This window comes from Dermochelys coriacea, chromosome 5 (genome assembly GCF_009764565.3).
Source record: "Dermochelys coriacea isolate rDerCor1 chromosome 5, rDerCor1.pri.v4, whole genome shotgun sequence".
In the NCBI taxonomy this organism is placed as follows: Eukaryota; Metazoa; Chordata; order Testudines; family Dermochelyidae; genus Dermochelys; species Dermochelys coriacea.
In genome coordinates this window covers 35,791,746-35,813,595 of record NC_050072.1, presented here as the reverse complement: position 1 = coordinate 35,813,595, position 21,850 = coordinate 35,791,746, and the positions used below count along the sequence as shown (strand labels likewise).

At 42.2% G+C, this 21,850-nt stretch overlaps 1 protein-coding gene across 6 annotated transcripts in view; it reads left to right on the top strand.

Annotated features, from left to right (window-relative positions):
* Positions 1-21,850, top strand: part of SLC38A9 (solute carrier family 38 member 9) — a 78,971-nt gene that overhangs the window by 21,061 nt on the left and 36,060 nt on the right. For 5 of the 6 annotated variants that reach the window (XM_038402781.2, XM_043514772.1, XM_038402784.2 and 2 more), the window contains 8 exons: positions 2,584-2,716; positions 3,355-3,476; positions 3,617-3,680; positions 3,806-3,899; positions 4,447-4,617; positions 5,390-5,449; positions 12,784-12,981; positions 14,793-14,900. In XM_038402781.2, coding sequence (XP_038258709.1) covers positions 2,584-2,716; positions 3,355-3,476; positions 3,617-3,680; positions 3,806-3,899; positions 4,447-4,617; positions 5,390-5,449; positions 12,784-12,981; positions 14,793-14,900 — 950 coding nt within the window. The remainder of the gene's footprint in view (positions 1-2,583; positions 2,717-3,354; positions 3,477-3,616; positions 3,681-3,805; positions 3,900-4,446; positions 4,618-5,389; positions 5,450-12,783; positions 12,982-14,792; positions 14,901-21,850) is intronic. The other variant, XM_043514773.1, reaches the window with a different exon arrangement.

Genomic DNA, 21,850 nt, shown 5'->3' with positions numbered 1-21,850 from the left:
GGCCCACGCTGCTGAAAAGAATGTCTCAGAACCTGATCTCCCTCAACAGCTTAGTGCTACATAACAAAGGGGAGAGCTTTCATGGCAGCTGGTCCAAGATTATTGAGCGCCACTCCAGAAGAGGCAATAACTGCCACAGCTCTTACCCACATGGAAGTGGGGTATAAGCCTCACCTCTTTAGTGTAGCTGTCCCACAGGAACAACAGAGGCAATGTGCCAACAATATTAATTCCAGGTGGGGAAGAAGAAGCTAGACCTCACTGGATCTTTATACTGTGTATTCAGTCTGAGTAAGGTATAAATAGATGTACACCTCTCATGCTACCATGTCCCATATATGGAAAGTAGCATGTGACCAAAAACCCAAATAAGAAAGAAAGACAAATTATTCATGCAGATCATTTAAAAAATACTGTGGGTTTCATCCCTTTACTATGAATAACTTTAACCTTAGTTTCATAAATCTTGCTTTTGTTGTTGAAAGTTATTGACATTAGAATTGGCAGGGGGGGGAGACCAAATGTAGAGACTATCAATAAGGTCTCAACTAAAATGAGTGCGCCTTGAAATGAGATCTGTGCATAGATGTGTCCTTTCTGTACCTATGTTGAACTAGTTAACCCTTCATTTTCCACACTTAACTAAATTCAGCAACAGTTTTACTTTGTGATTGTGTTCTAATATATTTAGTTAGGACTTATTTTTTCTTAATCAATAGAGGTTCACCTCCATGTCTCAGGTCTAGATAAAAATAAAACCAGTATTTTCCCCCTTCATATCTTTACAGTCCAAAAAAAAATCTTGATTGGGAATACTTAAAAATGGGGGGGGGGGAATTAAGAAGTGATAAGATGTGGGAAAGGATCTAGTGTATTAAACAATTTTTTCAAGAGGGAGGGAGTATGAACAAAATATAACATAAAGTATAGACTATAGAAGTTCATCTAGAAATAATGTCTTACTTTCCATTTAATACTTCCAGATGGACAAACTATTTGCGACTTTTACAAAGTACCATGCTTTTCCTATCTGCTTACATCAGCTCAGATAAAAACATGCATTTCTGTCTTGTGCTGTTAAGAGTGGGGAGCATTACTGAAATGATTCTCTCAGCATTCAGGGCTTGGGCAGCAAGTTCCATCTCTCTCAGGCATCTCCTAGCAGCCAGTCACAGAGATGCATTGTAGTTCCAGATCAGGCTTTATTTACCTCCTGATGCAAGTTTGTGCTGTGATATAGATGCTTAATTTTGTAGCTGGGAGGAAGTTGGGAACTTGGTCAGGGAAAATGGTGTGAGGCGGAGTTGAAAACCATGCAGCCCTTTAGAGATCATCCTATTATTGGGAGCTGCTGTAAAAGGGAACTGGCCACCATCTTTTTATGTGTCTTGGCTCAGACTCTACACGTTCAAATAGACCTGGTTCCTACTGCAGGAAAAATATTTTCTTCCTGACTCAGTTTTTACTGCTGCTGTTATCTGTAATAGCTGTGGGTTTGGTTGTTAGCTGTAATTTGCTGCGGTTTACTTTTTTTTTTTCCTTTGAGTGTGTGTAAGGTGAATGAACAAGTCTGCATGTTGTTGTGTTTGTAAATCTTAGTGAATTTAGCCAATAAAAGCGCAGGTGAAGGGAAGCAATACAAGTTTAGAAAGATTTGCAAGCAAGTAATACAACTTTTATTTATATTATCTTGAGGAATAAACCTCATGTGACTTTGGCTAATATCTTACTAAGCCACTAGAGTCCTATACCTACGTAGAAATAAAGGGTTCTTGACAAAGCATTCAGACTCTGTCTATATATTGCTTTGGTTCAGAAGTGGTAAAGAAAAATGATACTTTCCATAATTGGGGTAAGATTCTGTCTGTCTCTGGTCAATCTAGCCCTGTATTAAGGACAGTGCAGAAGCAGTCCAGGGAAGGAACTGAGCCCACTACCTACCCCTCTCCACCCACTCCCTACATGCCTGTGTTTGAGGAACTACTGGGTATGGAACCTCTACATCCGATGCTAGAAGGAGAGGTGGAGATATTATTCTGTGTTGTGTATGCTGCCGCACGACTGCTTAGGGATAGGCCATAATTTGTCCCTTGAGATTTTTTTTGTTCCTGAGAATCATGATTCTAGTGATTAATCAAATGCCATTCAAAGGGAAACAGTGAGGTAAATGAGGATTAAAAATCGACTTTTTAAAAATATACTGGGCCAAATTCTGGTATAAAGCTAGAATAACTATTAACTTAATTGAGTTTTGGATTTATGCTAATGTAACACAATGCAATTTGGCCCATTATTTTTTTAATTAGATACTGGTCACCATTCCGCTCTCAATTAGGTGCAACCCAACACATCAGAATGTGGCCCAATTCCCTTTTAATATGGATTATATAAGGAGATAAATATTGCATTCGTGGTATGCTCCTTCTCTTCTTTCAGCTGGAAGGCAGTGCATTAGGCAGTTGCAATGTGTTAATGGATGGCAGTCTATTCCTGAGTGATACAAAATCATTTTCTGAATATCTGATGTATTTCTCTTCTGTTAACAATTTCATAAAGATTGTTTGTTATGCCTTTTCCCTTTAGGCCATTCCACGTAGAGCCTTCAAATATTGTCAGTGTGAATGATGACACACAAAGAGTTACAGATGAAGCCTCAGCAATGAATAAGCGGATTCATTACTATAGCAAGCTCACTTCACCTTCAGATAGGGCACTGGTAAGGAAAAGATGGGTTAAAGGTGCCATTAATTAACGGGCATGACATGCAGGGTATAGCGGGTATTGTAAGTGCCTGACTTCTGCAATTTACAGCTGAAAAATAAAAAGGAAAAACCCCAGTTAAAACAAACCTTGAGGATTGCTTTTAAATGAGGTCTTATTGGCTGAGCATGCTTGAGTTTACATAGAACCACAAGTCACAACTGCCTGCTTAGGTGGAGAAAAATATGACTAAGAGATGCAAACAATCCTGAGTCTTACAATATTTGCCTAGTCTTAATACTTTGTCACTAGAACTTTAATAAATACATATTAAAGTTGTCAACATAGAAATCTAGGCACCTAAATTTAGGTATCCAAACCTGATTAGGGCATTTTCTGTGTATAGCCTGTCACAGAAAAAATATTTTCATAAAGTAACTGGTGGATTATGATGTGGATGGGAGCAATTGCTGTATTCTTCTACAGAAGAATAATTCAGCCATTAATTTTTCTTTAAAAATAGAACGGATTTGCTTGAAAATATACTTTTCATTAAAAGTTTCATGTTTTGCTTATAGTAAGTAGTCGACTTAGTATAATTGAAGCATCAGAAATTCTTTGTTACTAATGCATCTTGTTTTATCCATCTATTAGATTGCTCCTGATCATGTACTTCCAGCTCCAGAAGAAATGTATGTGTACAGTCCATTAGGAACTGCTTTCAAAATCGATGGTTGCACGGATGGTTATGGCAAAAACTCCAGCATAGTGACAATGTATGTTAAGTACTTTCTTGTATGGTAGCCCAAAATTGCATTATATTGGAAGTTGTCTATTGTAAATTTAACAACTTTTACATTGTTATTAAAAAGGTGGCATGAAATAACAATGCTCCTTAATTCTCTGTGTTCTTCAGATTTATGATCTGGAATACAATGATGGGCACATCTATACTAAGTATGCCCTGGGGTATAAAACAGGTAAGATCAATGTGTATTCAAAAAAATATTTGCATGGAAAAAATTTGCAGTGTTCTTTTGTTCTATTTGCATCAACATTTATTGTTAACGCACAAAAATATAAATGTATTTCTCCTCTTAAACAGGCGGGATTTACCACTGGAATCTGTTTGATCTTGTTAATGGGCAGCTTGACACTTTATTGCTGTTACAGAGTTGTGAAATCACGGACAATGATACGTAAGACTCTGTTACGTTACACAAAGTCGTTTTATGTGAGATCTCGAGATCCTGAATGATGATGATTTTTATTATTACTGTTGTTTTTGTTTGTGCTTCTGCCAATGTTTGTCTGAATATATCGTTGATTTACTGTTAATTAGATATGGGACCCAAACAAAAATGCCTCATTTGTCTGCCCCTGAACTTTGGGGAAGTTTTGGGTTCTGGATTGAGACTTTGTGGCTTGGGGCCCATCTCCACCTGTCATATTACTGCTTTAATTTATAAGGACCTGTTTCTTCTTAAGCAAATTTAACCACATCTGAACTCCTTCAGTCAAACTTCACCAACCATCTGATGTAATAGAAATCAAATTATGGAACAAAATGTTGTCCCCTGACAAGTGTTTGTATTTTAAGTTGGTGGCATTTATCTAGCAATAAAAGGAGACTTATTTTACTTTGAGTCAGAATTCTTTGTAAACAGCACAATCTCTCTTAGTCAGAGAATTCTCATGTTTTATCACCTGTTTCATTTTTGTGTGTGTATTTTTGTCTTTATTCAGCTTTAATAGATACCTCAAACTGGGAATTCCCAGATGTTTGCAAGTACTATTTTGGATCCTTTGGTCAATGGTCCAGTCTTTTATTTTCAATGGTGTCTCTTGTTGGAGCCATGGTTATTTACTGGGTACTTATGTCCAACTTCCTGTTCAACACAGGAAAATTTATATACAGTAAGTACCAGTGTTTAAGTCTTCAGTTTGGTTTGAATCAAAATTCTAGGGACTGAAAAATGGGGACAAATTATCAAAGTCAGCTTTTTTGTAGCACTGGAGAAATTTAATTTGGGCACCAATTTATAACCTCTCTAAAAGTTCTACAATTCTCCAGATGCATGCTTTTCTTTGAGTGATTTTCAGTTAGACTTTCTTTAAAGAGCATCACAAAGCAAGGATGACTTTTGTTACATCTTCTGCTTGCTGTAGTGTGTGTGTGTGTGTGTGTGTGTGTGTGTGTGTGTGTGTTACTTTTCCATGCTGATGGACCTGTGTGTGTTTAGTGTATTGATATACATACACACAACAGATTTGGTCCTACAGACTTCTTTAATTCAGTGAATGAGTGAATTTTTCACAGAAGTAAAGCAAGGTGTCTTATACAAAGAAGATAATGATATGTTTATCATGGATTGTAATGCCCTGAATCACTGAAGAGTCTCTCATAGCTATGAGAGAAATTCAATGGATACATGGGAACTGACACCAGGAAATGACCCATGTAATCTAAAACTGCTTTTAGTATTGTGGAGATAAAGACAATCAAGCTGTAAGTGAAATAATCGGGTGTCTTTTAGATACGATTGAGACTATTCATTTGGGAGTTAGTGAGAAACTGCAGAACTCTATTCTGCCTCTCTCATTTCAGTCCTAAAAATTTACAGAAAGAAGGAACAGGATAACAGCAGGAGTAGAGCAATCATAGTAAAATTCTTTTTCTTATTTTCAGATTATGTGCATGACATTAACGTAACAGATCTTGTTCCTGGTACTAACGGGAGTAATAGAGGTAAGAAAAGCAAAATAATACTGTGTTCCACAATAAAATAACTCTAAAGGATATTACATGCAGTGATGTAGCCATGTCGGTCCAAAAATATTAGAGAGACTAGGTGGGTGAGGTACAGTAGAACCTCAGAATTACGAACACTTCGGGAATGAAGGTTCTTCGTAACTCTAAACAGAATGTTATGGTTGCTCCTTTCAAAAGTTTACAACTGAACATTGACTTAATACAGCTTTGAAACTTTACTATGCAGGAGAAAAAATGCTGCTTTCTCTTTAGTTATGTTTTTTTTTATTATTTTTTTTAGTAGTTTACCTTTAACACAGTGCTGTATTGTATTTACTTTTTTCCATCTCTGCTGCTGCCCAGTTGTGAACTTGTGCTTCCAAATGAGGTGTGCAGTTGACTGGTGTGTTTGTAACTCGGCTGTTCATAACTCTTAAGTTCTAGTGCAGTGGTTCTCAACCCAAGGGCCACTTGCGGCCCAATCAGCACCCAGCTGCTGCCCATGTGACATCCTCAGGGCCACACACGTAGTATTGAATGCGGCCCACAATGATAACCGTAATATCTTTTATTGGACCAACTTTTGTTGGTGAGAGAGACAAGCTTTTGAGCTTACATAAAGCTCTTCTTCAGACCTGAAGGGTGAAAATTCCGACCTGAAGAATTCTCTATAAGCTTGAAGGCGTAGCTCTCTCACTATCAGTTAAGGAGGGAAATCCTTAAGGACCGGAGAGGCTGAGGGAACACTCAGCCCAGCTCTGGGAGCCTTGCATCATAAAACCCAAACTTATCTTGAATTTGAATGGGTTTTTGTACTTTGCAATATTTTATACAACCCTACACTAAAAAGCCACATTAATTCTGGCTATGTCTACACTGGCAGAGTTGCATCCCTGGCAGTTACAGTACTGCTCAGAGTGCTGAAGGGAAACCGCTGTTGTGTGTTCACACTGTCAGCTGCCCGCACAATTGTGTGTTCACACTTGCAGCACTTGCAGCGCAGAGCATCTCTTCCTCTTCTGCCACTAAGAGTTGTGGGAAGGCAGAGGGGATTGCAGGGCATTCTGGGTCCTGTCCCAATGCCCCATGATGCATTGCTTTGCATCCTAGCAATCCCTGTGCTGCCATTTGCATTTGGCGCCATCTTTCAACAGTTTGTGTACTACGCACTCTGCCTCTCTGGTCTGCAGGAATGGATCCCGAACTGCTGACCAATATGCTGCTCGCTCTCACTAACATATCACAAGTGGCAGTGGAGTTATTCCTTAAATTACAAAGGCAAGAGGAGTGCAACTTTGATCTTGCCATGCGTAGTAACTACGACCCAAGATTGCTTGTGGCGTTCATGGAGGTGCTGACCACAATGGAACACCTTTTGGCTCAGGAAACAAGCACTGAGTGGTGGGATCACATCATAATGCATTCTGGGATGATGAGCAGTGGCTGCAGAATTTTCAGATGAGGAAAGCCACATTCATAGGACTGTGTGATGAGCTCGCCTCAGCCCTGCGGTGCAAGGACACGAGAATGAGAGCTACCCTGTTGGAGCAGTACGTGGTGATTGCACTGTGGAAGCTGGCTACTCCAGACTGCTACCATTCGCTAACCAGTTTGGAATGGGAAAGTTGACCGTTGGACTCTTGTTGACAGAAGTGCACAGGGCCATTAATCACATCCTGCTCCGAAAGACCAAGACTCTGGGCAACATGAGTGACATTGTGGATGGCTTTGCACAAATGGGGTTCCCTAACAGCGGAGGGGCAATAGATGGCACGCATATTCCAGTCCTTGCACTAGACCACCTAGCCATCAAATACATTAATCGGAAGGCGTATTTCTCAATGATTCTCCAGACACTTGTGGATCACCATGGGCGTTTCACGGACATTAATGCAGGCTGGTCCAGAAAGGTGCATGATGCACACATCTTTCAGAACACTGCAAGCAGGGACTTTCTTCCCGGACCAGAAGATCACCATAAGGGAAGTCGAAATGCCCATTGTGATCCTGGGAGACCCCGCCTGCCCCTTAAAGCCGTGGCTTATGAAGCCATACATGGGGCAACTTAACAGCAGCAAGGAGCAGTTCAACAACAGGCTGAGCAAGTGCAGAATGACTGAGTGTTCTTTTGGCTGTTTAAAGGCCCTCTAGCCCTGCCTATATGGGAGGCTGGACCCAACCGATGACATTAGACTTATGCTTATAGCCGTGTACTGCATGCTCCATAATATTTGTGAAGGGAAGGGTGAAAGCTTCACTCAGGGCTGGACCGCTGAGGCTGAGCACCTGGAGACTGAATTTGAACAGCCAGAGACTAGAGCTATTAGAGGGGCACAGCGTGGGGTCATAAGGATCAGGGATACCTTGAGGCAGCAATTTGAAGCTGAAAGCCGGTAATATTTGTTGCTATGCTCAGGAGTGCAGTGCTTGTAATGCTAGGAGGTGATTTGTGATTGGTGCAGACAACTCACCAATGAACACTATGAACATGTAAGAAAATTTCCTGTTGCTTTTCAGGGCTCTGTTTGCTTTCAATTAATGGAATAAAGATTGCTTTCAATTCAAAACAATTCTTTCATTAAAAAACAACATCCAGAGGAGAGAGACCAATCTTTAACCGTCCTGGTATCCCACCTCCTCCTGGGACCCTCCTTTTCCCCCAACCCTTTCAGTGCTTGTGTGTGTGTGTGTGTGTGTGTGTGTGTGTGTGTGTGTGTGTTTGTTTGTGTATGTCCAGATATCATATGCAACCTTGTCCTTTGGAGTACAGTGCAGTGGGTACTTCAGAAGGGCTAAACTGCAGAGGGAGGGGTGTTGAGTGCAATGGGTACTGGGAGTCCGCAGGGCTGGACTGTGACACAGCAGGAGTGGAATGCAGTGGGTAGAGACTGGAGCCAGGAGGTTTATAAGAGTGTGTTGGCCGTGTCTGGGGGAGGTGCCCAGGAAAGAGTTTTGTGACAGTGGCTGCAGGGGAGGGCAGGCACGGAGCTATTCTGTTTGCAATGCTAGTAGCCCCTGGAGTGTGTCTGCTTGGAGCTCCATAACATTTAAGAGCCACTCTGTGGCTTCGTTCTGGCATACCGCATTCTCCTTTTGGTCCCTTTTCTCACTATCCCACCACTCCTTCAGTTCTTACTTTTTGGCCGCGGAGTGCATCATGATCTCACGCAGAAATTCCTCTTTAGTTCTTCATGGCAGCTTTCTAATTCTGCACGGCCGTTCTGCCAGTGATAACAAAGAGGGAGGCTGGGTTCCCAAGGTCATATCTGTGAAGCCAAAATGCAACATTTTACAGAAGCAGTATTGTTTGCAACACACAGACGACTGATTTAAAACACAGCCACTATTCACATACCTGTCGCTAACTGGCTGACACCAAGCAAGCATACATGAGCCACAAGACCCCCAAAATGGTGATTAACCGCAGGGAAAATCAGTGTTCCCGGACCGTACTGTACACTGGGCACGTGGCTCTTGGGGAGAGCCAGCACTGTATGGGGGGCCTTATAATCATTCCTGTCCCCACATTTTCCACAGGCTGTGTTCATTTATGGAAGATATCTCACTCCTGAGGATGAGCAGGGAATGAAGGGAGGGTCTTCTTCAAGACTGAGGCTTCTGCCCTGGCCCTTATGCAACTCGTCTGTGTGCAGCAATGGTTTTCCCCCCTTCTCCCCTCCCCGCCCCAGTGATGGCAGAGTGGCGCAGGAAAGTTACCCTTAATGGGGCAAGAAATGAAGCAGCTCTGCCAAAGAACCTGCAGCAGCAGATTGCCCAGTATCTCCATGAGAGTTTCCTGGAGATCTTTGAGGCAGATTCCTGTGAAGTGAGGGAGTCAATCAACACCCTGTTCTGCCATTCAGATTAGGCATGTAGTGGTATGCGCATCATACAGACACAAGCCTGCCTCCTGCTCCCAACAACTCGCTTCAGTGATTCCCAAAATCAAATCCACTCACCAGGGGCTTCCTCTCCTGTTTGTGCTTCACCAAGCTCTGACAGCTGTGACTGGCTAGCCTCCTCCGGGATAGAGAAGAGCTCTGGGCTGCATGCATCTCTGAGTCATCCTCTCCTTCTGGGTCCCCCTCCACATCCAAGATTTCCTCCTCCTGGCTTGGTCCACTCTCGATTGACATGCGAGCCACTGAAGTATCCACAGTGGCCTTCGCAGTGGAGGTGGGGCCACCACCAAGTATCACATCCAGCTCTTTGTAGAACCGGCAGCTCGTGGGCGCAGCACCGGAGCAGTAGTTTGACTCCCGTGCCTTGTGGTAGGCGTTCCACAGCTCCTTCACTTTGACCCTGCACTGCAGTGTGTCCCAGTCATGGCCCCTTTCTGTCATGCATTGTGAAATCTGTCTGTAGGTATCATAATTCCTACGGCTGGAGTGCAGCTGGGACTGGACAGCCTCCTCTTCCCCAAATGCTGATGAGATCCAGCAGCTCTGCATTTCTCCAAGCAGGGGATCAGCTGGTGTGTGGAGCAGGCATGGTCACCTGGAAAGATGCATTGAGACCACTGCATGCGTCACTAAGTAAACAGGAAGGGGACTTTCAAAATTCCCAAGGAATTTAAGGGGTGGGGATGACAGTTGATCACCTGAGGGCAGGGCAATAGAGTTTAAACCAATGACCAGAGGGGTGAGAACAGGCATTGTGGGACACCTCTCGGAGGCTAATCGCAGCACTGTAATTGACCAGGGTGTCTACACTGGCACTGTGGCGACGTACCCCCTTGTTGGGGTGGGGTTTTTTTGCTTTGGTTGGTATTTTTACAGTGCTGCAATGGCGCAGTTTCTGCGCACGAAGTGGCTTGGCCATGTGTACACCTTGGGAGTTACAACGCAGAAAGTTCTTTACTGCGCAGAAACTTGCCAGTGTAGACAAGGTCTTCAACTCTTCGCTAAACAAGGGGCAAAAATTCTCAGAGCTACCAAGTTTTGCATAGTTCCATGTGTGATGTGTTGTGCACATTACTTAATGAGCTAATTTGCATTTTTTAAAATAATTTGTGTATAATATAATCATAAACTTCCTCTTTTATGGTCAATATACCGTTCCCCAACAAGTGTCAGGAAGAGGCGATGGAGCTGCATAGAACTTGTGGGGAGAATGGGCAATGGATGTCTTGTGGTGCTGGGGAGGGTGAGGGTCTGGTTAAGCTGGTGGGTTCTGAATGTGGAGGTAAACCCATCCCTCGGCAGTTTAGCCCTGCTGAAGTACAGTACCCACTGCACTGTACTCCAAAGAACAAGGTTGTACCTGATACCTGGACATACACAAATCTTTAACTGTCCTGGGACCCCCACCTCCTCCTGGTACCCTCCTTTCCCCCAATCCCCTCAGCGCTGATGTGTTGTTTTTTTTTTTGTGGTCTACGGGTTTCTGGGATAAGTGGGTGGAATGATGCATGTTGTTGGGGTTGAGTGGGTACTGGGATGTTTGGGAATGCTGGGGTGGGTGGCAAGGGAACTGGGGTCTCTCTCTGGGGGATTGGTGACTGGAGTGTCTCTGGAGAAGAGGGTCTTGGGGAGTCAATCTGGGAAGTGGCTGAGGCACTCAGAGGCTCTGTCACCTACTGTTTCCACCAGCCAGGTTACTCACTGCTACTGTTGCCACCCCTCGTGCTCCTGCACTCTTCTCTCACTATTGCTGCACCTTCCCCCATTCAGATCCCGCAGGAGGTGCAGCCAGAGGAGAGGCAGACATTTTATCAGGCTGCCTGAAGCCATGTGCCACAGTCTTCTCCAGTGACCAAAAGGTGCAATGCAGCTTCTGCAGGCAGGCAGGACAGGGCTGTCAGATGCTTGAATGTCACTTGGCAGCCCTGGATATTTCTCTGCTAAACAGAAAGGGATCAAATCAGTAGGGACAAAAGCATTTTTTTTTTCAAGGGTTTGTGAAACAATGGAGAGAAAACCAATTAGAAAATAGTAATTACTCTGTCGCTTTAAATTTCAGCAAAGTCAAAATACTATCTAGAGTTTTGTCTTTAGGTTATTGTAACCTGGCAGGCATGCTGCCAGTGTGGGAGGAAGAGATTAACAGGGTACAAAGAATTATGAAGTACAAAGGTATAAATGAAGACTAGGAGAACATTAGGACAGGTTCATATTTCAACATACAAGACAGGAATTGCTGTTTACATTTTTCCACAAGAAGCCAAGTACACTCCATAAGTTAAACTGTAAACATTTTACGGGTCTCCTATTCTAGGTGTCTCATCTTCCATAATGTTTGGTGGCTGTGGTTGGTATACCAGCAATATGACACTGTAACTTGTGTTAATTCAAGAGTTTTAGAACAGCCACTGATTGTATTTGCTCTTTTGAGATGTGCACAAAACCATGTGTCCGCTACTGTTAATGCAGGCACTCAGCTTACACGCACAGCCAGATATGTTCACTTACACACTCAGACATGCATTCAGCCATGTATTTGCTTATATGCACAGAGGCAGCTTTGCAGACACTGCTATGTGTGCATCCACTGCAGCACAGGCAAGCTGCTCAGACATACACACACTCACACACAGGCACACATAGCAGTGTACACACCGCTACACGCACACATGTCTGCAGTCATGCATGCATGCCCCTGGATGTTGATCCTGTGCAGCAGTCAGCTCAGACTGCAGGCCTAGTTGGTATTGCTTGTCCTCACATTCAGCTGTTAAGTTGTGATAACTCAGTGCTGAGGTGAAGAAGCTACCAGCTGAGAGTGCAGGGAGAACAGGGTATTGCCCAGCAGTGAAAACGTAGGCTATGTCTGCGCTTGGAGCTGGGGGAGTGATTCCCAGCTCACACACATGCTCACGCTAGTTCTCATCAAGCTAGTATGCTAAAAATAGTAGTGTAGCCATAATACCATGGGCAGTGGCGGCACAGGCCAGCTGCTCCAAGTACACCCCTACAAAGTCTAGCGGGTTTAGGCTCAGGGCAGTTAGCCTGTGCCACTGCTTGCCTCTGCACGTGCTGTAGGGGCTACACTACTGTTTTTAGTGCCCTAGCACAAATATGTTCTGTTCAAGCTGGGAATCACACCTCCAGCTCCAAGCATAGATGTAGCCTTAGTGGTGGGCCCTAATGGATGGAGGCAAGCAGAGGAGCAGCAGCTGTGCTGCCAGAGTACTGCTTCTGAGTGCTCCTAGGCTCCCAGTGGTAGAACTGTTTCAGAGTAGCAGCCGTGTTAGTCTGTATTCGCAAAAAGAAAAGGAGTACTTGTGGCACCTTAGAGACTAACAAATCTCCCTTGGAGATTCAGGTACTGAATTTGTTGACTCGTATATCTTTTGTGTAAACAAAGTCCTGTTCTTTGTTTTGTTCTTTCAGTCATCTGTCCAGGTACTGCCAATAAGGACCAACCGGGCAACAAAAGTGGGATGTTTGCTTCTGTCAACAACACAAGCTTTGAGCTGTTTGAGGAGTGGTGGAGCAAATCACGAACTGTACCATTTTATCTGATTGTTGTTGTTCTGCCCCTTCTAAATCTTAAGTCTCCCTCTTTCTTTGCGAAGTTTAACATTCTTGGTAGGTAATAACATTCCTGGATTGTTGGTTTATTATTGGTAAAATACATAGCAAATACAGTGAAACCTGTAATAATGACCACCTCCAGTGGCCAGCTCCTTGTCTTTCAAAGTCTTTGAAATATCTCCAAGGTTTCCAGCACTGTTTTGTTTGACCTTTAGTGAATGATCAGCCTCTGCAAGGGAGTTGGGTACTGCTGCTCCCGTGGGTAACCCTTTAAATAGGTTTCATTGTATTTAGAGTAAATATTAAGTGATTAAATATACACTGTTCTTATTAGCTTTTTACATATAAAATAATATCAGCACAACAGCATTCAGCAGAATCTCTACCCTCCTTTGTGTTCATGCTTGGAAATAGTCTCCCATTGTCTCATTGTTAATTATTTAACAATTCAAAACTAATACAATCTAGAATACTAAAAACTGAAATTGCTTATAAAACATTACATATAATAATTCACGGTGCAGTGCATCTGCCTTTCAGTGTTGGCTTTTTTTTTTTTTTTAAGCCCCAAGGAGAGCTAAAAGTTAAGATTTGAAGAAAATTGTTACTGTGGATTTAAATTTTTGAAGATTTAAGTCAGCAAATTGACATTTTTTTTTTATTAATTTGTCTTTAGACCTACAGAAACCTAGTCCAGGTTAGAACATTAGGAGATTGTGCAGTATGTGAGCTTTAAAGTGATCTTCATGTTCAGAACTTTTTCTTATTTCATTCCTTAACTTGTTCTTTATATTCAGTGAATGAGTAATTCCCTTAATTTATTTTGTTACCTTGAAGATAGTTCTCAACTGAAATCCTGTCTTCCCCCCAGCCTGTTTTCCGAACTGTATAAATCCTGCACTTTCCCCCACCACATATATTTATAAGCTTTTCTCTGATGCTCATCACTGTAGCATGAGGGTACATCCCAATTTTATAGCATTAAAATAAATGGACAGATTATCTTTCAGTCTCTGAATAATTATTATTGCTCTTCTTTATAATTTTCTGCATTTCCTTCTCTCTGTTCTTAAAATGTGGGGGCCAGAACTGCCCACTTTCATGCAGTTCTAGTCACACTAAGGCTGTAGACTTGGTATTGTTGCCCATCTCTGTTTTTATATGTGATCCTCTATGTGTCCATGGGAGAATAATTGTGGGTGTTTTATGACTCACGGGAATGATATAATAAAATGTGGCTACTGTCATGTCTAGGTTGCTAGATCAGATAAGGTGTAAGTCCGAAGTGACCAAAGGTCACTGCAGCTAGTGTCAGTCCTGGTCTTACTGGAGAGTTGACAGTTGCAGTTTGCACTAATTGGCATCTTGGTGAATTATTTCACCCAAAAGGCCAACAAGTAAATGGGTATAGAGAAAGCTACTTTGCACTACTATTGAGAGTCCCTGCAGGTACACTTGAGGAGGTTGGTTGGGAATCTCATTCTGCTGCTGCCCATGCTCAACCAGTGCTATGGATAATTGGGGACATTAATTTCCTGGGTTATTAATCCAGCACCTATCAAAGGCACTAGACTCACTTAAAATTTAAATAAATGGATGTAAAGCAGGAGCTATCTCTCTCTCTTTACAGGGGTGGGGAGGGAGGGAATCTGGGATCACAGAATTAGTGTTTAAAAATTGGGATTGTCCTGCAGTTCAGGATGACTAGCACCCCAATTTCTTTGGGCTGGTGGCAACTAACTAGATGGAGGGCCAATATAGAATGGAGCATAAATAATTTTCTATCATGATTTATCCTGATGATGTTGATGATTGTCTCTCTTTTTTCTTTGTGTGTGTGTGTGTGTGTGTGTGTGTGTGTGTAGGTACCGTTTCAGTTGTCTACTTAGTTTTTCTTGTTACTCTGAAGGCTGCACATCTGGGATTCCATTTAGAATTCAACTGGTTTACAGCTAATGAATTTTTTGTACCAGGTAAAATAGCTAAAATTATACACAATTAATTTTAAGCACGTCTATTGTGCTTAAAATCTTTAAAGCACTTTTATAAACCTTCATTATTATCCTCACAACATCCCTGTGAGCTACAATAGGTAAGTAAATGTTGTTGTCTGCTAATGCCTCCAGAGGATTTAGGGAAGACTGTGCTTATTAGTGCCTCCTGAAGGTTGAGTGACAAAGGTACAGGGAACCACTTTCTTCCTCCTTCCCAGTTCTCCTGCACAGGAGATAGTAATAACATTGCTCTCGGGGGTCCAGAAACACAGGGGTTGAAGGCTAGTCATTGCCTAGTACCTCCATTATGCACTAGCTCAGAGAAAACTTGTCCATGGATAGGCAAGGTGAGGCCATCATTCCATCCCTCCTATGTGCTGGCACCTTTTTCCAGGTTTCATTATTAAAGTAGTGCTCATAATAGACAAACCTAAACGAGATTGATTGATAAAGTATAGCAAGTACTCCACTAAGTTCTTATATGTTACCCATCACCATGTGTCCAAGTGCACCTCACACCAACTCCCCACTTCTCATGGTCCTCAACCCATAATTTAGCCCTGTATTTTTAAATGCCCATTAACTGTCCTATATCTTTCTCTGTCTCTTCCTGGCAGCATTGGTTACCAATTGTTTAAGGGATATTAAAGCTCAATATATGAGGTGTCATAAACACAAGAACTTATCACCACTGCATGAATGGAGTAGGAGGCTAATCATAAAAGAGAAGATTCTAGTGGAGAAAAACAACTTCTGTTTCTTTTCTTTCTTGTGGAAGGCTTGGGAAGAGACACTAAGGTCATCCCCCTCTTTACAAGAGGCAGCATTACATTGGTGCTCTGTATGCCTATAGTATCTAATTGGATCATTCTACTGGGAATGGGGGAGTAATTTTACTCTTCATTAATATTTAATTATTGATTCAAGCATAATGTGAAGCTTGGAGACGTTCATCCATCTGGTACATTTGGTTTCCCTTGTGGGTTTCCATCTTCCTTCCATGTACTGCTTTTCAAAAGAGAAGACGAATATGTACATTTCCCAGTCATGATACAAGTTACAACAACAACTTAACAAATGCAACACTGGCTGTTGTTACAACTAAGAACAATGACCTGAAGAGGACAACTAGGATAATCAAATATATGAAGAAATTTTAATTGGATATAGTAAAATAAAAGAGGATTAGAAGGTGGATGGTTCCACAAATGATGGGCAGTGGTGGAATCTGTCTAATCAGTGAAATTAAATGGCCACCACTGCCACAGTGTCACTCACTTCCTCCGTTAGGACATTGATTAGGATCAGTTTGTGGCTTTTTGACTGATCACTATCAAAGAAGAAGACCATATTTGGTTTAAAAAGAACACACCTGGTTTAGAGGGGAAGTGAGGGCAGCTACCAAAGTATAGAACAAATGGAAGAAAGGGAAAGCTGATAGTAATGAATATAAACTAGAAGCTAGGAATTGTAGAAAATTGATAAGGGAAACCAAGAGACACAAGGAGAAATCTATGGCCAGCAGAGTTATGGACAATAAGAAGTGTTTTTTTTTTTTTTAAATATGTTAGGAACAAAAAGAATTTTAACAATGTTATTGGTCCATTACTAGATGGAAATTACAATATCAATAATATTTCAGAAAAGGCAGAAGTGTTCAATAAATATTTCTGTTCTGTATTTGGAAAATCAACAGATGATGTAGACATGTCATATATGATGATTATACTCTTTTCATTCCACTAGTTTCTCAGGAGAATGTTAAACAGCAGCTATTGAAGTTAGACATTTTTAAATCAGCAGGTCCAGAGAATTTGTGTCCAAAGGTTTTAAAAAAGCTGCTGAAGATCTCTGGACCATTAATGTTGATAGTCAATAAGTCTTGGGACATTGGGGAGTTCCAGAAGTCTGTTAGAAAGCTAATATTCAAAAAGCATAAATGGGATGACCTGATTAGTTATAGGCCTGACAGTCTTGCATAGATCCATGGCAAGATAATAGAACGGTTGATAAAGGACTCGATTAATAAATTAAAGTAGGGTAATGTAATTGATGCCAATTACCATGACTTTGTGGAAAACGGATCAAGTTAGTTTGACAGGATCTCTTTTTTTTGATGAGATTACAAGTTTCACTGATAAAGCTAACAGTGTTGATGTAATATACTTAGACTTCTACAAGGCGTATGACTTGGTAACACATGACATTTTGATTTAAAAAAAAAAAGAGAGAGAGAGAACAGTATAAAACTAGCCTGGCATATATTAAATGGATTAAAAGTTGGCTGATAGGTCTCAAAATGTAATTGCAACTGGGGAATCATCCTCCAACAGGTGTGTTTCTAGTAGTGTCCCACAGGGGTATGTTCTTATCCCTATGCTATTTAACATTTTTATCAATGACCTGGAACAAAACATGAAAATATCACTGATAAAGTTTTCACTTGACACATAAATTGGGGAAGTGGTAAATAATGAAGAGGACAGGTCACTAATACAGAGCGATCTGGATCGCTTCATAAGCTGAGCGCAAGTAAACATGTATACATTTAGCTATCTTAAATGCATAATCTGGAGGAAAAAAAAATGTAGGCCATATTTACAGAATGGGGGACTCTCTCCTGGAAAGCAGTGACATTGAACAAGATTTTGAGGTTGTGGTGGATAGTCAGCTGAACATGAGCTCCCACTGCAATGCTGTGGCCAAAAGGGCTAATGCAATCAGGGCTGCATAAAACAGGGGAATCCCAGGTAGCAGTAGTTAGAGGTTATTTTTTCTCTGTATTTAGCATTGAGACTGTTTAGCATTGTATTCAGCATTGAGACTGCTGCTGAAATACTGTGTCCTGTTCAGGTGTCCTCTGAAACCTCTCCAATTTAACAACCTTCTTCTTGATTTTAAGAAGAGCCACGAGAATAATTAAAGGATTAGAAAACATTTCTTATAGTGAAAGACTCCAGGTGCTCAATCTCTTTAATTTAACAAAGAGAAGGTGTGACTTGATTACAGTTTATAAGTACCTACAATGGGAACAAATATTTGCTACTGAGGCTTTCAGACTAGCAGAGAAAGGTATAATATGATCCAATTGCTGGAAGTTGAAACATGACAGTTCAAACTGGAAATAAGGTATACGTTTTTAACAGTGAGTAATTTAATCCATTGGAACAATTTACCAGCAGTTGTGGTTGATTCTCCATCATTGTCAGTTTTTAAATCATGATAGAATATTTTTTACTAAAAGATTCTCTAGAAGTTATTTGGGGCAAGTATGGCCTGTGCAATTTGTATGTGTGTAGGCTAGGCCTATCTGTGGTGGGTGGGGTGAGATTTCCTGGGCAGCTACAGGTGGAAATGGGAGTCTTTCGTAGCTCTAAATTATTGAGCATGTAGCACCCAACAGGCCCTGAGCCAGTGAACCAATTTATCAATCTGTGGAGAGAAACTCTGCATAGATGGGGATTAATGAATAGGCAAATGCTTCTAAAAATCCATATGTGTCAGTAAAAGCCAAATAAAATCACTGCATTAATTTTATTGTAACATAAGGAAATAAATGTTTGACATTACGCTGAAGGACAGCTTGACGCCACAGGCTGTATTTCCATGAAATCTGCTACAAACTCCTCTGGAATGTTTGTACAGCTACGTTAGCTGATTCATTGCAAGACTCCTCACCTCCAGCAAAGAAAGCTGAAATAAGATAGAGACATTATCTAAATATACTTCTCTACCACAGCACAGTATTATGCAAGTATTACACAGCTACAGTTGTGTGGTGGTGTTTTGGGGTTGGGGAGGACAGAGGGTTGTATGTGGATTTAGTTAAACTCAAATTGAACTCGTTTCAGAGTAGCAGCCGTGTTAGTCTGTATTCGCAAAAAGAAAAGGAGTACTTGTGGCACCTTAGAGACTAACAAATTTATTAGAGCATAAGCTTTCGTGAGCTACAGCTCACTTCATCGGAATCCGATGAAGTGAGCTGTAGCTCACGAAAGCTTATGCTCTAATAAATTTGTTAGTCTCTAAGGTGCCACAAGTACTCCTTTTCAAATTGAACTGTTGTAGAAGGTGAGAAACTAGACAGCCTGGCTAATGTGTTCTGTGTATTCCTGGCTAAGAATACTGTTTGAAAATCATTTTTCTAGCTAGTACCTAGCCTCTGATATTTATTCTTTAATGTTTTCATGCATGGAGGCCAATGGTGCCTATTCTTGGAAAGAGGACCTCAGTACTAGGCAACAAGGGGGAACATGGATAAAGTAGTTCCTTTATCTCAGCCAAAATAATTTTCCTTTCTGATTGCAACACTGCTCTCAGAGCCAGTAAATTCTTGCTGGGTACAGCTGTACCCAGCACCAGAACATATCCCTTTAGGGCAGGGGTGGGCAAACTTTTTTTTTTTTTTGGCCTGAGGGCCACAGCAGGGTTGCAAAACTGTATGGAGGGCCTGGTAGGGAAGGCTGTGCCTCCCCAAACAGCATGTTCCCCGCCCTCTTTCTGACCCCTTCCACTTCCTGCCCCCTGACTGCTCCCCTCAGAACTCCTGACCCATCCAACCCCCCCTGCTCTTTGTCCCCTGACCACCTCCCCCGGGACCCCACCCCCTATCTAACTCCCCCTGACAGGCCCCCAGGGACTCCCATGCTTATCCAAGGTTCCCTGTCCCCTGATTGCTCCCCCATCACCACCAGAATCTCCGCCCCATCCAACCGCTCCCTGTCACCTGACTGCCCTCCAGGACCCTTGGCTCCGGCCCCCTTATCATGCCACTCAGAGCAGCATGTCCGGCAGCCGCGCCACCCGGCAGGAGCCAGACACGCTGCCAGGCTGCCCTGCAGGAGCGCGCAGCCCCGCTGCCCAGAGTGCTGGTGGCGCAGCTGTGGGGGAGGGAGGACCGCAGGGAAGGGGCCGGTGACTAGCCTCCCCAGCCGGGAGCTCAAGGGCCGGGCAGGACGGTCCTGTGGGCCAGAGGTGGCCCACGGGCGTAGTTTTGCCCACCTCTGCTTTAGGGTGTACAAGGTGCAAGAAAGTGGTTGGTAAGTCCCTAAGGATCTTACTGGGCTACTGATCTCAAGATTCTGAGATCATCAACACACAAAGCGTCATGTCAGTGCTATCTAACCTTCTCTCTAAATGCAGCAGAGGGAGAGGACTGGGAATGAAGAGGAGTATTTTAGGGACAAGCCAGTTAATTTAATTTGGTGTAACAATTTCCACTCAAAGCATTTGATGCCTGACCTCCTATATTAATGACGCGACTTCTATAATAATGACATACCTCTGATGGTATGGCATTATTTCCACTGACAGATGGAATTCAGAGTAACTTGCTAGCCTGGGCCACTCAGAGTCAGCTAATGAGACAAAAGGTTATGTCTTTGCTTAGATAGGGTGGACTGCTATCCAGACATTCAGAAGCTAGGACTTGGAGCCTGGGAGCTTTTCCCTTGCCAAAATCCTATAGTAATATGTGTGATTAAAATGAGTCCTAAAATAATTGGTTTCCAGCTAATGGTTGGTTGGTTGCCAGCAATAGTTAGTTTCCAGCTAGATCATGAAATTAAGAATGATGAAGTGCGACGGTTGGCTGCTGCTTGACAGTCTCAAACACAGAAGCTAGGGTTAAAAATGTATATGGTGTATCCAATAGTATTGGGGAGCTCAGCTAAAATCTAGCCTCCTGCCCCCTCTCTCTGAGAAACCCCAAACTGAACTTTGTCTGAAAATGTTCTTTGATTTTTGCATTGCACCAGCAAGCAGTCTCAGAATGTTCAGCGTATTCATGAATATCCAAACAGGTCAAAAAAAGTTCATCTCCAAGCTTGCTGAATACTCTGGATGTAAACAAAATTCAAGCCAGTTTACTCCAGAGTTGCTAACCAGCAGTAATGTGAGACTAGACTGGTTTCAGGTTCAGACCCAATGCTCTATTGAGCAGCCTTGTCATAGATTGATTTATAGCAATGCATAGTGCTGTATGTCAACATAAGATGTTGAGTGTACAGCTGTTATAATTATGTCTGAAAGATTACCAGTGTGCCAAAGATATAGCCAGACTTGTGTACGTAGAACATGCATCTATGATATATACAGCATAGCTTCAGCTGATGTCACTATGGTGGGAAGGATACAATACAGAGTAATGAGCGATTTTGAATCTGACAGTGTGATTTGTTGTTAGGATTAAAGTAGTGGGGAATTAAGCCTAAAGTGAGATACTTTTTTCTCTTTCAGTTAGCACTGGTACAGCATCAGTGCTCTATTATCTTGAACCAGCCATCTCTTTGCTAGTACTTTGGTACTACCTGCCAAAATGGTGCTTAATGATGTTCTAGCATAAGTGAATTAGCACTCCTGGCCTAGTAGCAGCATTCCCAGAAGTACTGTCTGACTGTCATCACATTAAGCAGTTGTATATCCAGAGGAGGAATATGGATGTGCCCCTCTCCTATGACTATGGAGGAGCAGGATCAATGGCCTATTGAAAGGGGGGGGGCATTTAGGGGTAATGTATATGGGGTACAGTGTATTCTGTTGGGAATGTATGCAATCCTGCAATATCACACTAGGAGGCAAAATCCTTCCAGTGTATCACCAAATTATGAACTTCTATGCACTGCCACCTGGACTATGATGCACTAGTGGATCAGTAGATTTAATCGTTGTAAACAATCGAACCGGCACCTACTACCCCATACCGTACCAAGTAGTTGAATTGGTTTGGACAATACCAAATTTCACTATGGATATTCAATGGACACACAATATGGACAAAAGTACACAAAGATTACAAGAGCAACTTGCTGCAAGCACCAACAGTTGGACACACTTACAATACACTACAGGATGGCACTGACAAAATTTTAATCTTATCAAAGGAGGAGAAGTAGTGTTTTTGGTGATGGCCAGGATGTTGGACCATACTG